The 15,004-nt window shown below is 48.6% G+C and overlaps 2 protein-coding genes across 2 annotated transcripts; both read right to left on the bottom strand.

Moving 5' to 3' along the window:
• Window positions 1-1,649: 1,649 nt before the first annotated feature.
• Window positions 1,650-3,032, bottom strand: LOC310637355 (ABHD16B-like; the record flags this gene model as incomplete). The annotated part of the gene is made up of 1 exon (XM_083357718.1): window positions 1,650-3,032. One exon carries the CDS (start codon window positions 3,030-3,032, stop codon window positions 1,650-1,652), a length of 1,383 nt encoding a protein of 460 aa, XP_083213844.1.
• An 8,094-nt stretch (window positions 3,033-11,126) lies between these two features.
• On the bottom strand, window positions 11,127-12,434 carry LOC310639391 (ABHD16B-like; the record flags this gene model as incomplete). The annotated part of the gene is made up of 1 exon (XM_083361055.1): window positions 11,127-12,434. One exon carries the CDS (start codon window positions 12,432-12,434, stop codon window positions 11,127-11,129), a length of 1,308 nt encoding a protein of 435 aa, XP_083217181.1.
• Between the last annotated feature and the right edge of the window lie 2,570 nt (window positions 12,435-15,004).

Raw genomic sequence — 15,004 nt, 5'->3', positions numbered from 1 at the left:
CGTTTAGCAACCATTCAGTTACAGCAGCACTGAAAAAAGTGTTGGTCCTCGCACTTGTGACCGTTGCAGCATCCCTGTTTTCCCACGGTGAAAAATTTGGGTGCTCGGTACATATTTCTTTGCAGCCTCTTGAGGTGACGTGATTGTGTCTGGAGCCTTCTCACAAGCCGGCTTCTGACCAGCAACGTCAATGGGGGAAGCTGAACCTCCTTAATGACCCCACGATTCGTTTAACAACCACAGTGATTCTCGTAAGGTAAACAGATGCATTAACAACCCGTGGCAAAAAATAGTTGTAAACTTGGGCGTAACTCACTGAACAGATAGTTGCTTATCGATGGAAATTGTGGTCGTAAGTCAAGTCCTCCACTTACAGCAGTTTGTTTAGTGACCAAAGTTACAACAGCAGTGAAAAACCTGCCTTATGACCGTTTTTCACACAACGGTTGCAGCATCCCCTTGGTCATATGATTAAAATTCAGATGCTTATCAACTGGCTCATATTTATGACGGTCGCAGCGTCCCGGGGTCAGGTAGCAAAGTCAATGGGGGAAGCCAGATTCACTTAACAACCACGTTACTAACTTAACAACTCCAGTGATTCCCTTAACAACTATAGCAAGAGAGGTCATAAAATGGGGCAAAATTCACTTAACAAATGTCTCGCTTAGCAACAAATTTTTTTTTGGCTCAGATGACTTTAGCCTGGCTTGTTATGCAAATACAGCCAAGGTTGGTTAACGTATGATTTAGTGAGTCTCGCAACCCAGAAATTGGATGGCTCGAATAACTTCTAATACGTAAAAAAAATGTTTCATGTATATGTTTTTTTTTAAAGGTTAAAGGAGTCCCGGCGGATTTTTCCCCGCTCGTCGTTGTCAACTCTAGGGGGCGCTGCTCGCCTCCGTTTCAAAACCATTGAGCCAGCACTGTCCAAAGACATTCCCGGGGTCACGTGGCCAGCACGACATCACAGAGCGCCATTACCTTCCCTCTGAAGTGGTACCTATTTATCTACTCTCGCATTTGCAGGCTTTCGAATTGCTGGGTTGGCAGGAGCTGGGGCGAGGATGGGCGCTCACCCCGTCGCGTGGCGCTGACGTCTCAAACCCCGGCGGTCAGCTTTTCCGCATCTTTAATCCCTGAGCCCCCGCGGCTTCCTTTTCGTGTATACATCGGCTGTGTAAATGTTTTCAATAACATTTAAACAGATACGGTTAGTCCGTTCCTTATGACCATAATTGAGTCCCAAATTTCCATTGCTAAAAGTGACAGTTGTGAGATTTGCCCCTATTTTATGACCAGTCGTAAGTTGAGGACTACATATATGTGCCCCAGGCATCGTCAGGCTGCTGCTTGGGAGTGGCTGTTGTGATTCCTCACACCCACCCTGCCCTTGTTTAATCCAGATTATTGGGCCACCGTGCTAATTCTCTGCAGGGGACCTGCTGCTCCACAGGTTATGCTGGCCCATAGATGATGGGGACGGTCCAGCAGCTCTGAAGGACCCCTACTTGGGAAAAAAAGGGCACATCACCCAAAGACAACAGAGACACACAATCAGATTCTCCAAGACCTTCTCTTTGTATGTCTCTTTGTCTTGTCTCTTCCTCTTTTCTCCATTCAGTGTCCACCTTCTCCTCTTCCTGCTATAATCGCCACGGCATTTGGAAGTCATCGGGCTTCAGAAGAGACCAGTGGGTGGCCTCCACGTTCTTCAGATGCTTCTTGGCTAAGAACACCGCCAACTGTTGCTTCTCCCTGCACTGGCTGTACTTCCCAACATGCCAAGGGAAGTAGTCCTTCAGCCCCAGGCCGGACTTGTAGCTCTGAAGCTCCTTCGTGCACCAATCGTCATTCACTTGGTAGCGCCGGTAAAGGGCTACTTCCTGCTTGGCGTTGAAGGCTCTCAGCCAGTCGTGGACCGCTTCCCGTCCTTCCTGGGACATGACACACGGGTAACGATGCTCCAGCAATTGGATCAGGAGCTCGTTGGCCCTGTTGCATCGGAGGTTGGCTATCTGGTCTTCCAGACCCACTGGGCAGGTGCTGATGACTTCATCCTTGGTCCTACGAATGAGTAAGACGGGGCCACAGTACTTGCACAGCTGTTCCCCTACGTTGAGGTTGAAGTGTTCCTTCACCGTCCGGACCACCAGCTTATTCCAACTCTTGGGCATGACGTTCAAAGCCAAGGGGAGCAGATCGTCAAAGGTGGCATCCAGAACCAACGCGCCCAGCGTTGGGTAGGACATGGCAGCGCAGGTGGCAGAATATCCCCCCAGGGACCACCCGTACATCACAATGTCCTCCACCTGGAAGCCCAGACGGAGCATGGCGTACCTCATCACCACGTCCACCGCATTGGCATCGTTCTTCGGGTACGGTTGGCCGGTGCTTCCGGCAAAGCCAGGGTGGTTCCATCCCAACACAGAGTAGCCTGTCTTCAAGGGGGTGAACAGGCAGCCCCACTGATAAAAACTGACGTTCCCCTCACAGCAGATCACGAGGCGGTTCCCCCGTTCTGTTCCGGGGATGTTCAACTTGCTTCTCCTGTCCACAAACATGGTGTCGATCTTATTCCCGTCCCGGGCTACCAACTTCGCCCGTCTCCCGTTATACTCTTGCAAGAGACGAGTCTGACCCTTGGCCAGGATCGGGAGCAGGGCTTGGTTCAAAAGGAAGACCGATCCTGGGTACAGCAACCAGCGGCCTAAGGAGTGAGCCATGATGTAGCTGGCAACTCGACTGGGCAACTGTTTTAGACTGCTGATCAGGTTCCATTGGCTACTCCGATGTCCATAAGGCCCCACCTCAAATGCCAGTTCTGGGGGACAGGCTCCTGGCACAGCCTTGAGGGCCGGGTGCCTACGGGATTTGCCATTGCCGCTGTGAGCTGCTGGGAAACCGCTACCTCCTGCTTCGTCCCATCGAAATTCCACTGGCCAGTTAGCGAAATCAAAGTGATAACTGGCCGTAAAATAGGCCTTAAAAACTCGGGCTAGAGCTTTGGGGAAACAGAAGACACACATAGGGAGATGATGCTTATTCTCTAGGAGCTGCATAAAATAAATTTTAAAAAAAACACGGAGGGGGGCAAGGCAAGGACCCCCACCTGGATATTTCTGATGTCTCAGAAGTAAGATCCTCTTGGCTGGACCACTTCCTTCATAGCTGCATGGCGCTGGCTTTAGAAGGACACTTCTGTGGCCATGTTGAACCCATGCCCAGGCTGCTCCAAGGGTGGTTCAGCATCCCCTCCCACAAGAACAGCGTAATAATGGGTGACATCAGCCCCCTTTGTGAACTCAAACAGCTCCCAATTCAAGCAAGGGCCACTGCCTCTGCAGGGCTGAATGAGTCCTGTCGACAGAAGGTCCACAGGACAATGATGGACGGTGGTGGAGGAGAATGTCCTCCAGTTATAGAATAAATTGAACCTGTCTCGGTTGTAGCAACTTCGAGAGGGATCTCGGAGACCTAGTGGACAATCCCTTAAATAGGAGCCAGCCGTGTGCGGCAGCTGCCAAAGAAGCCAATGCAGTGCTAGGCTACAGAGGGACAGAATCAAGATCTCGTGAAGAGTTAATACCGCTTTACAAGGCCTTGGGAAGGCCACACGTGGAATATACTGCACCCAGTTTCGGTCATCCGTCACTATGCAAAAAAAGAGGTCGAGACTCTAGAAAGAGTGCAGAGTAGAGCAACAAAGATGATCAGGGGACCGGAGGCTAAAAGACATGAAGAGCAGTTGCTGGAATTGGGTATGTCTAGTTTGAGGAAAAGAAGGTGACATGATAACCGTCTTCCAATATCTGAGGGGCTGCCACAAAGAAAAAGGGGAGTCAGTCTGTTCTCCAAAGCGCCCGAAGGCAGGACAAGAAGCAACGGATGGAAACTAGTCAAGGAGAGAAGCAACCTAGAACTAAGGAGAAACTTCCTGACAGTTAGAACAATTACCGTAACCAGTGGAACAACCTGCCTCCAGAAGCGGTGAATGCTCCAACACTGGAAGTTTTCAAGAAGAGACTGGACAGCCATTTGTCTGAAATGGTATAGGGTTTCCTGCTTGAGCAGAGGGTTGGACTAGAAGACCTCCAAGGTCCCTTATTCTGCTATTCTGTTCTCCTGCCTGGAGGGTTGGCACTGGGCAAAACACCAACCTGGCGTACCTTTCTCATTGATCTCTAGGGTTGAAGAAATGAAGCTGGAGGGCTGGTGAGACGGTGCCAGTTGCCTATTCAGAGATCAAAGGGGATCGACCTGCAGCCTTTACACCGATCCCAATTGCTTGGCAATAAAACCAGTTTAGAAGTCTTGCAAAAAAAGAGGTTGTATATTTGGAGAACTAAAGAAGGACTAAGTGGAATGGAAGGAGATCTGGGGGGGGGGGGAAAGAGTTTGCTTTTTGGAAATATATAGGCCAGGGGTAGGCAACCTTGGCTCTTTTATGACTCGTGGACTTCAACTCCCAGAATTCCTGAGCCAGCATGGCTCACCTTGGAAATCTCTCTTTCCCCTCAGCATGGCTGGCTCAGGAATTCTGGGAGTTGAAGTCCACGAGTCATAAAGCGGCCTAGGCCTAGGCGAGGGGTAGGCCACCTTGGCTCTTTTATGACTCGTGGACTTCAACTCCCAGAATTCCTGAGCCAGCATGGCTCAGCTTGGAAACCTCTCCCTTTTCCCCTCAGCGTGGCTGGCTCAGGAATTGTGGGAGTTGAAGTCCACAAGTCATAAAAGAGCCAAGGTTGCCGACCCCTGATCTAGCTTGACAGACATCAGGCCCCCAGAACAAAAACAGACATACAGCATAGAATTTCTTCTGAGTAATTTCCTTTCATTGTTCCTCACCTATAGACAGAATCTTGCCAAACTAAATCAGAGTACAGTTAGCCTTTGACATACGGCCACAAATGAGCCCAAAACCGTCTGTTGCCAAAGAGTCAGTTGTTAAGTGAGTTTTGCCCCATTTTAAGAGCTTTCTTGGCACAGTTTTTAAGTGAATCACTGCCGTTCTTAAGATACTAACATGGTTGTTTAAGTGGATCTGGCTTCCCCGTTGACTTTGCTTGCCAAAAGGTGGCAAAAGGGGATCTTGTGACCACGGGGACAGTGCAACCTGTCATAAATATGAAGTAGTTGCAAAGCGTCCAAATTTTGATCAATTGACCAGCGGTTGTAAGTGTAGAAAACAGTCATAAGTCACTTTTCCCAGCTCATTGTAACTTTGAACGGTCGCTAAGTGAATTGATGTAAGTTGAGGACTTCCTTTAATTGCATAAGCAAAGATATCCTCTGAGAATTAGCGATAACCCTTATATACCGCTTCACAGTGCTTTACAGCCCTCTCTAAGCAGTTTACAGGGTCAGCCTCTTGCCCCCAACAATCCGGATCCTCCTTTTACCGATCTCGGAAGGATGGAAGGCTGAGTCAACCGTGAGCCGGTCTGGATCGAACTCCTGGCAGTGAGCAGAGTCAGCCTGCAATGCTGCCTTCTAACCACTGCGCCACCAGGGCCTTTCCTTCCTTCCTTTTCCTTCTGGGTCCTCATTTTACCAACATTGGAAGGCTGAGTCAACCTTGAGCTGGTCAGGATCGAACTGATGGCAATCGACAGAGTTAGCCTGCAATACTGCATTCTAATAGATAGATTGGAATAGATAGATAGATAGATAGATAGATAGATAGATAGATAGATAGATAGATAGCAATAACGCTTAGACTTATATACCACTTCACAGCGCTTTACAGCCCTCTCTAAGCGGTTTACAGAGTCAGCCTATTTGCCCCCAACAATCTGGCTCCTCATTTTACCGACCTCGGAAGGCTGAGTCAACCCTGAGCCAGTGAGAATTGAACTTCTGGCGGTGGGCAGAGTTAGCCTGCCTGCATTCTAACCACTGTGATACCACGGCTCGTGGTGGGCTGTGATGGTGCAGCGAGTTGCTATGGAGGAGCTGCCTCGAACCGCTTCCTCCCAACAGGCTATGTAAACTTGACTGTCTCTTGGTCCTCTGGGAATGCAGCCCCTCCCTTCTGGGAATCCAGACTACATTCCACCACACCAGATTCAGGTAGCCCTCGACTTACAGCAATTCATTTAGTGACAGACTGAAGTTACAGCAGCACTGAAAAAAGTAACCTATGACCCTTTTTTCACACTGAACGACCGTTGCAGCATCCCCAGGGTCACCTGATCAAAATTTGAATGCTTGGCAACCGACTCATATTTACAACGGTTGCAGTGTCGTCGGGGGGGGAGGGTCATGTGATCCCCTTGTGTGACCCTCTGACAAGCAAAGTCAGTGGGGAAGCTGGAGTCACTTCACAAATGGGTTAAGTGCGGTGATTCACTTTACAACTGTGGCAAGTCATAAAAGGGGGCAAAACCCACTTGACAACTGTCCCGTTTAGCGGCAGAAATTTGGGGCTGAATCATGGTTGTAAGTCAAAGACTACCTGTATCTAAGCTTCACTTTCTCTCATTACTCTGGAACGCGGCCCCTCCCTCCTGGGGATCCAGACCACATTCCACCACACCAGCTAATTTAAAATTTGAAAGATGGATCCTGAAGAAGGATGTCATCACATCACATTCAATTCAATTTATTAAAATGGTCCCTATGTGTACAGCACCAGTGGCTCTTCTCCAACTGGCTGCTGTGGGCCCCAAAGTGAGAGAACACAATCCGTGGAATACAACTCACAAAGGAATTGCTTTCAATGGACAAGTTTAACACTCTCTCTCTCTCTCTCTCTCTCTCTCTCTCTCTCTCTCTCTCTCTCTCTCTCTCTCTCTCTCTCTCTCTCTCTCTCTCCATCATCTGTGGAACTGTTTAGTTTGGGTATTAGCAAAGGAAGTTTATATTCTATATTAATGAGGATTAAGTGTCTGGCACAACGATTTTCAGACTTGACAACTTGATATGCTGGCTGGTGAATTCTGGGGGTTGTAATCCATACATCTTAAAGTTGCCAAGTTTGAAAAAGGACTGGCCTAGGAGATAAAAATACTCCTTGACTTATGATGACACTTAACGGCCCTTTGAAGTTACCAGGGATTCCACGGGGTTACTTGTGACTCGCTTCCCAAGTCCCAATGGTCAACCCGTCACTCACCACCTTAGTTTGCAAGTGTGTGTGTATGTGTGCGTTTGCTTTAAACGCCCCTAAGAAAACAACACTAAGCTTGGTGGTTTTCTTGCAAACGTTTCATGACCCAACTAGGGAACGTCATCAGTGCTAGAAGAGAGTGGGGCTTTTGAGGAGGAGGAAGAGGAGGAGGAGGAGGAGGAGGAGGAGGAATAGGACTGTGGGGTCCTTGGTGCTCTCTGAGCTTGGCTGTTTTCTTGCAGACGTTTCATGACCCAACTAGGTAACATCATCAGTGACAGAAGGGAGGAGGAGGAGGAGGAGGAGGAGGAGGAGGAGGAGGAGGAGGAGGAGGAGAACTGTGGGAGTCCTTGAGGCTCTCTGAGCTTGGTTGTTTTCTTGCAGATGTTTCATTACCCAAACTAGGTAACATCATCAAAAGGGGAGTATGGGGCGTGGAGAGGAGGAGGAGGAGGAGGAGAAGGAGAAGGAGGAGGAGGAGGAGGAGGAGGAGAACTGTGGGAGTCCTTGAGGCTCTCTGAGCTTGGTTGTTTTCTTGCAGATGTTTCATTACCCAAACTAGGTAACATCATCAAAAGGGGAGTATGGGGCGTGGAGAGGAGGAGGAGGAGGAGGAGAAGGAGGAGGAGGAGGAGGAGGAGGAGGAGGAGGAGGAGGAGGAGGAGGAGGAGGAAAGTCCTTGGTGCTCTCTTAGCTTGGTGGTTTTCTTGTAGATGTTTCATTACCCAAACTAGGTAACATCATCAAAAGGGGAGTATGGGGCATGGAGAGGAGGAGGAGGAGGAGGAGGAGGAGGAGGAGGAGGAGGAGGAGGAGGAGGAGGAGGAGGAGGAGGAGGAGGAGGAGGAAAGTCCTTGGTGCTCTCTTAGCTTGGTGGTTTTCTTGTAGATGTTTAATTACCCAACTAGGTAACATCATCAGTGCTAGAAGGGAGTGGGGTTTGTGGAAAGGAGGAGGAGGAGGAGGAGGAGAGAAGGGGAGGAATAGGAGGAATAGGAGGAGGAGGAGAAGGAGAAGGAGGAGGAGGAGGACAGTCCTTTGTGCTCTCTTAGCTTAGTGGTTTTCTTGTAGATGTTTAATTACTCAACTAGATGTTTAATTACTCATCATCAGTGCTAGAAGGGAGTGGGGTTTGTAGAGAGGAGGAGGAGGAGGAGGGGAGAGGGAGGAAGAGGAGTGCGGAGTCTTTGGCTGCTCTCTGAGCTGGGTGGTTTTCTTGCAGACACTTCATTACCAAACTAGGTAACAGCGTCAGTACTAACACCAGCAACAATGATGTTAGCTAGTTTGACTCGTGAAACGTCTGCAAGCCAGCCACCCAGCTCAGAGAGCAACCAAGGACCCCCCCCACTTTCCATCCCAGGCAACAAATAGTCTCCTTTATTTATAAACAACTCTTAAGTTGTACAGGGAAGTTCTCCAATTAGTTTTGCAACAAGGCAAACGAAGATTGCCCAAAAAGAACAAAGAGAGAGGAAGCGCAACCAATTCAAGGCTCAGACCGGCTGGAATTTGGGTGGCTTCCCACGCGGAGTGTTTTTTTGTCCCACAAAGTTCTGAGGAAGATGAAGAGCATTCAAGAAGGCGAATGAGGTGTGTCTGCTTCAGAGCATGGAAATGATAACCGCTTCTCAAGAGCTCCTGTATTTTCGCACGATTCATAAATTCCAACAGGAGCGTTTTTGCTCTACAAGGGTGGTCCCCGACTTGTGACCACAACTGAGCCCAAAATTTCTGTTGGTAAGTGAGACGGTTGCTGAGTGAGTTTTGCCCCATTTCTCCTTGCCACAGTTGAATCACTGCAGTTGTTCAGTTAGCGGCACGGTTGTTAAGTGAATCGTCTTCTCCATTGACTCTGCTTGTCTGAAGGTCGCAAAAGGGGACCACCCGACCTTGGGAGGACACTGCAACTGTCTTTAAGTACATGCCAGTTGCCAAAGGTTTGAATGTTGATCACCTGACCATGGAGATGCTGCAACGGTTGTAGGTGTGAAAAAGTGCAATGATTCATTTAACCGCTGTGGCAAGAAATGTTGTAATACGGAGCAAAACTCTCTTAACAACTGTCTCATTTAGCAACGGAAATGTTGGGGTCGTTTGTCGTCGTAAGTCAAGGACTAGCTGTGCTAAAGCTGCATTTTCCCAATGTGCTCCAGCTGATTATGAAGTGACTCCATTGGCTGAGTTGTTGTGACTCAGGGCCAGCCTGTGGGTCCGACAGTCGGCTCCGATGTATCGGATGACTCAGACGAGGGGGAGGAGGGAAACGAACCGGCTGATGATGGTTCGGAGGCTTTGCAGAGCCCTCAGCCGGGGACCTCTTCTCAGCTGCGTGAGCCCGAGAGTGCGGAGGAAGATGACCCACAGCTGGCCCTGTTCAAGGACGCCCGACGCAGGAGGCAGTCGAGCAGGAACAAACAAAGAAAGGCTGTGGGACTCCTCGGGAGGAGGCACAGGGAGACCACGCCCTGAGCTCTCTATAAAAGGAGTGTTTGGGGAGGGGCTGGTTGCTGAAAGCAACTTTTCCGCTTGAGAAGACAAGCTCTAGTGTTTTTGTTAACTGCGTAATTAAATCTTGGCAGATGCCTTTTAGCCTTGGACGCTCTCCAGTCTCTTCTTTCTGAATAGGGGTTTGCCTTACTACAAGGCCAGAAGAGGGCTGGTTCAGAACAGAGTTTAGACAAAATAATGAATCATAAAGCAAAAACCACCGTTATCCCAACCAGCCACGCTTATCGTTAACCAGGTTTGGTGCGCATGATATCAGTAGATCTTTACCTGTCATGGTTAAATCTCCTGGGTGGACCCAGCCGGTCCATTCCTCAGCTCTCTGAGAAGCAGAACATTGGCTTCCTGTCCACCTTGGAGTCCTAAGTTCTTCATCCTTAGACAAACATCTCAGAGCAACACTAATAATAATAATAATAATAATAATAATAATAATAATAATAATAATAATAATAATAATAATAATAATAAAAGTTGGAAGGGACCTTGGAGGTCATCTAGTCCAACCCCCTGCTCAGGCAGGAAACCTTATACCATTTCAGACAAATGGCAGACCAGTCTCTTCTTAAAAACTTCCAGTGTTGGAGCATTCACCACATCTGGAGGCAGGTTGTTCCACTGGTTAATTGTTCTAACTGTCAGGAAGTTTCTCCTTAGTTCTAGGTTGCTTCTCTCCTTGACTAGTTTCCATCCGTTGCTTCTTGTCCTGCTTTCAGGTGCTTTGGAGAATAGCTTGACTCCCTCTTCTTTGGGGCAGCCCCTGAGATATTGCAACACTGCTATCATGTCACCCCTCACCCTTCTCTTCGTTAAACTACACATACCCAATTCCAGCAACCGTTCCCTATATGTTTTAGCCTCCAGCCCCCTAATCATCTTTGTTGCTCTTCTCTGTACTCTTTCTAGAGTCTCAACATCTTTTTTACATCGTGGTGACCAAAACTGGATGCAGTATTCCAGGTGTGGCCTTACCAAAGCATTGTAAAGTGGTATTAGTACTTCACTTGATCTTGATTCTATCCCTCTGTTAATGCAGCCTAGCACTGTGTTGGCTTTTTTGGCAGCTGCAGCACACTGCTGGCTCATATTGAAGTGATTGTCTACTAAGACTCCGAGATCCCTCTCACAGTTACTACTATTGAGCAAGGTACCACCTATACTATACCTATGCATTTGATTTTTCCTGCCTAAGTGTAGAACCTTACTTTTTTCACCATTGAATTTCATTTTGTTAGATAGTGCCCAGTGTTCGAGTCTCTCCAGATCCTTCTGTATCTTAAGCCTATCTTCTGGAGTATTGGCTATTCCTGCCAGCTTGGTGTCGTCTGCAAATTTGATGAGTTCCCCCATCTATCCCTTCATCCAAATCATTAATGAAGATATTGAAGAGCACTGGGCCCAGAACAGAGCCCTGGGGCACCCCACTACACACTAGACAGTGATGTATCCTAGCTTTTTATTTCTCTGTCTTACTCTGCTATCAAACCACCACCTGCCCGCCTAGTTAGAGCTTCCAGGGCAGTTCAAATTCTTCCGGTGGTAAAGTTCTCCCATGGGTGATCTCCACGTTCTTCAGATGTTTCTTGGCCAGGAACAAAGCCAGGTGCTTCTTCCTGGCCGATGTTAAGTCGCTCCCGACTTTCCACGGGAATTCAGCCTTACTTCCAAGGATGGACTGATAGGTCTTCAGTTGATGGAGACACCAGTTGTCATCAACCCGGTAGAAATGGTAGTAGATGAAGAGTTCCACGCGAGGGCAGTCGGCAGTGAGCAATTGGTGGACCACCTCCTCCACCCCAGAGATGATGTTAGGATAACGGCACCTTAAGATCTGCAGGAGTAGCTCATTGGCGCGGTTGGTCTGGATTATGGGAAGGTGGTTCTCCAGGTGGAACTGGGTGGTGGTGATTTCATCAAAAGTCCTCCTGATGAGGAGCACGGGGCCTTGATAGTGCTGCAGCATATCCGCCACGTTGAGGTTAAAGTGCTCGTTGATCGTCCGGAGCACCAGCTTCCTCACCTGCTTAGGTACCATCTTGGCGGCCAAAGGGAGCAAGCTATCAAAGGAGGCATCGAGAACCAGGGCTCCCAACTCTGGGTAAGCCATGGCAGCCCAGGTAGCGGTGTAGCTCCCCAAGGAGTAACCATAGATAGCAATGTCCCCCAGGTTGAAATTCAGACGGTGTACGGCGTACTGGATGACCACGTCCATGGCGTTGACGTCATTCTGGGGATACGGCTTCCCTGAGCTCCTGGCGAAGCCAGGATGGTTCCATCCCAGGACGGAATACCCAGCCTTCAAGGGGGTGATGAAGCACCCCACTTCGTAAAAGCTGCCGTTCCCTTCGCAGCTTATCACCAACCGCGTTCCCAGCTTCCCAGAGTTATTTCCTCGCCGGTCCACAAACATGGTGTCAATCTTGTTCCCATCGCAAGCCACCAGCTTGGCCCGCTTGCCATGAAAGCCCTCCATCAGGCGGGTCCTCCCGTCGACCAGCAGCTTCAGCGGGACTTTGTTCAAGAGACAGACAGAACCGGGATAAAGCAGCCAGCGGCCGACAGTGTGAGCCAAGGTGTACCTGATCCAGGCGCCGGACACCCGCTTCATTTGGTGGAGGATGCTAATTTTGACCTTCTTCGCCTCTCCATCCTGGACAGCTGTGGCCACACCTGGCCGAGAGCTCTTGACACTGCTGTTGTTCTCCTCACTGCTGGGACTTTTGCTGTCTTCATCCCAGGAATATTCCACTGGCCATTTCTTGAAGCAATAGCTGTCCTTGATCTTCAGGCATGTCCCCATTTTGAAACACATGGCCGAACTCTTGAGTGAGGTCACCTGAAATGTATGAGATAAAGGAAAGGAAGCTGGCAGGAGAAAAGGAGGAATGGCCACCAAGCTGGTCTGGACACAAGACTGGGAGTGAGCAACTTCCTCCGGATTTGGCCCCAAAGTTGAAGTGACTCCTGAACTCTTGAGTTGGTGCTCTACAAAAGGAGGATGGTACCATGCAAAGGGCAGAGGACATTTCCTTTGAGAGTCCTCCTAGCCAGGGAGAGGTAATAATTAGCCAGGGCAACCTCCCTTTGTGACCAATTTCTCCTCTGAGGACTTGGCTGAGAGAGAGCCATGAGGTCCACCCAAAACCTACCCCAGATGCAGTGTCTCTCTCTTGTGACACTAGATGGGAAGAAGATCTCCTGCCGGTTTTGCCGAAGACGTCTTTGTGGGGCCCCTCCCCCCAAAAAACAAACAAACCGTCTTTGTTCTTATAACCAGGAGGTACTGAACTTCTCAAGAACTTTGGTTCACCACAGATGGTCGCCTTCCTTGGCCTGGACTTCAGCTTCGTTTTGAGATGGCGACCCTCCTCACGCAATTCCTTTCCAGATGGAGGAGATCTTGTGAGGTGTTTTGTTTTTATTTTGAAAGAGGCTCAAATCGTGGCACATTCTGGAGGGTTCTCACTGCTGAAATTTAATTTAGAACGTGAACATTTAATGGGCTTTGTTGGTTTCCAGAGAGGTGGCTGTTTGTTTAGAGTTTGTTTGTTTTTTAGTTTCAAACGTTCTAGTTTCCTGTAGAGCGGAAGTCTCCAACCTTTGCAGGCTTGAGGATTGGAGGGAAGGAGAGCAGCTTCAAAATTGGTGTGCATGTGTACGTGTGCACGCACAGGGCCACGCGCACTGGTGTGGCAGTAGCAGCCCCGTTCAACATGTGCTGGCACCGTAAGCATGCACGAACGGCAGCGCACCCAACACGGCAGCTAGTGGCCCGTTCGCATGTGCGCAAATGGGCACGCAAACCGCCCGGGCTAGCAACGTGTGTGCAAACAGGGTGCAGATACCCACCCCACGCTAGCATTCCCATTCACGCGTGCATGAATGTGCAAACAGGGCCTCAGGAGCTAGCGCGAATGGGGAAAATGCGCACCCATGCATGCGTGCACCAGCCAGCCATTTCCGCGGCCTGCTGGCCAAGAGCCCACAGCCCAGTCCAGGGCCGCGGACCGTAGGATGGGGACTCCTGCTGTAGAGTGCTCTGCTTATGATTCAGATGGATTGCCAGTGCCAAGCACCCAGGGAAATCTGGAGATCCAGGCAGTTCAAATGGATCTAAAGTTTTATTGCAAGTTTAAGCTCTCTACAAGAATCTGATCTAGTAACGGCCCAAACAAAGAGTCAATGGAACTCAAGGAGGGCTTGACTTAGATCTCTTATGGAAGCGAAGGGATTCGAGACTGATGGTGTGTTTGACCCTTCCTCCAGGTTCAGCTTGGTCATCTCCCAGTCCCAGTCTGGGACTTCTGCACTGCTTGCATGTCTTCTCGCTTTGGTATGGTAAGATGGGCTAGTGAGAAAAATCTTGCTTCTTTCTATGCTCTTATTTCCGTGATGGCAAACCTATGACACACATGTCAAAGGAGGCATGCCACGATGTTTTGAGTGATATGCTAGCATTCACCAACATCTAACCCCAACTGTTCTCAAAAGCATATCCCTTTCTCACCAAACTCTGTTCAAGAGTTTATTTTACGCATGTGTCATTATTATTTTTTTGTAATTATTTCACATTTCCTTCTATTATATGTGTGTGTGTGTGTGTAAATTTTTTTTATTGCTAACAAAGAATTAAGGGAGACTGATATACATTTCAAAGTTATTTGTTCTCATCAGTCAGCCATACCCTTCTGAGATTTGAACCTGGGCTGATTGCACATTAGGCAGTTGTTTTAACCTCTAAGCCACAGGCTCTTTCTCACTTTGTCAGCTGAGAAGCAAGGGAGATATGTGTTAAATGTTTGTTAAGTATTCAGATTACCTTGCTAGGCCCCAAACATGGGACAAATCTTATTTCCTGTTTCAGCCTAACCCAAGGCCATCCACAGGCAGTGGTCACAGTAGTGACAGCTCATATTTGTGTAAAAAAAATTTTTTTTGGATTGCTAACAAAGAATTAAGGGAGACTGATATGCATTTCAAACTTATTTGTTCTCATCAGTCAGCCATACCCTTCTGAGATTCGAACCTGGGATATATATATATGTATGTATGTATATATATGTATATATATATGTATGTATGTGTGTGTGTGTGTGTGTATACACACACACACACACACACACACACACACATGACTGGACTGGTTTCCCCCCCCCTAAACAATGAAAATACAAAGAATGATTTGTCTTTGGTTGGCTGGTGACACACTAGCAGAGGTAAGCATTTTCCAATTCTTTGGACACACCAAACTCAAAAGACACCAGTGTGTTAGTTGCACGACAACCGGGAGAGCGACAGGTTTACCATAAGCAGCCCTGTTTTGCAAAGGGGACGGTTTTCTGGAATGAATCTTTTCACACAGTCTCGCTTCCCCTTTCTTCC

This window comes from Vipera ursinii, assembly GCF_947247035.1.
Source record: "Vipera ursinii genome assembly, chromosome: 3".
Classification (NCBI taxonomy): Eukaryota; Metazoa; Chordata; class Lepidosauria; order Squamata; family Viperidae; genus Vipera; species Vipera ursinii.
Note: the sequence above shows the minus strand (reverse complement) of the source record. Positions and strands in the feature narration are given on the sequence as shown.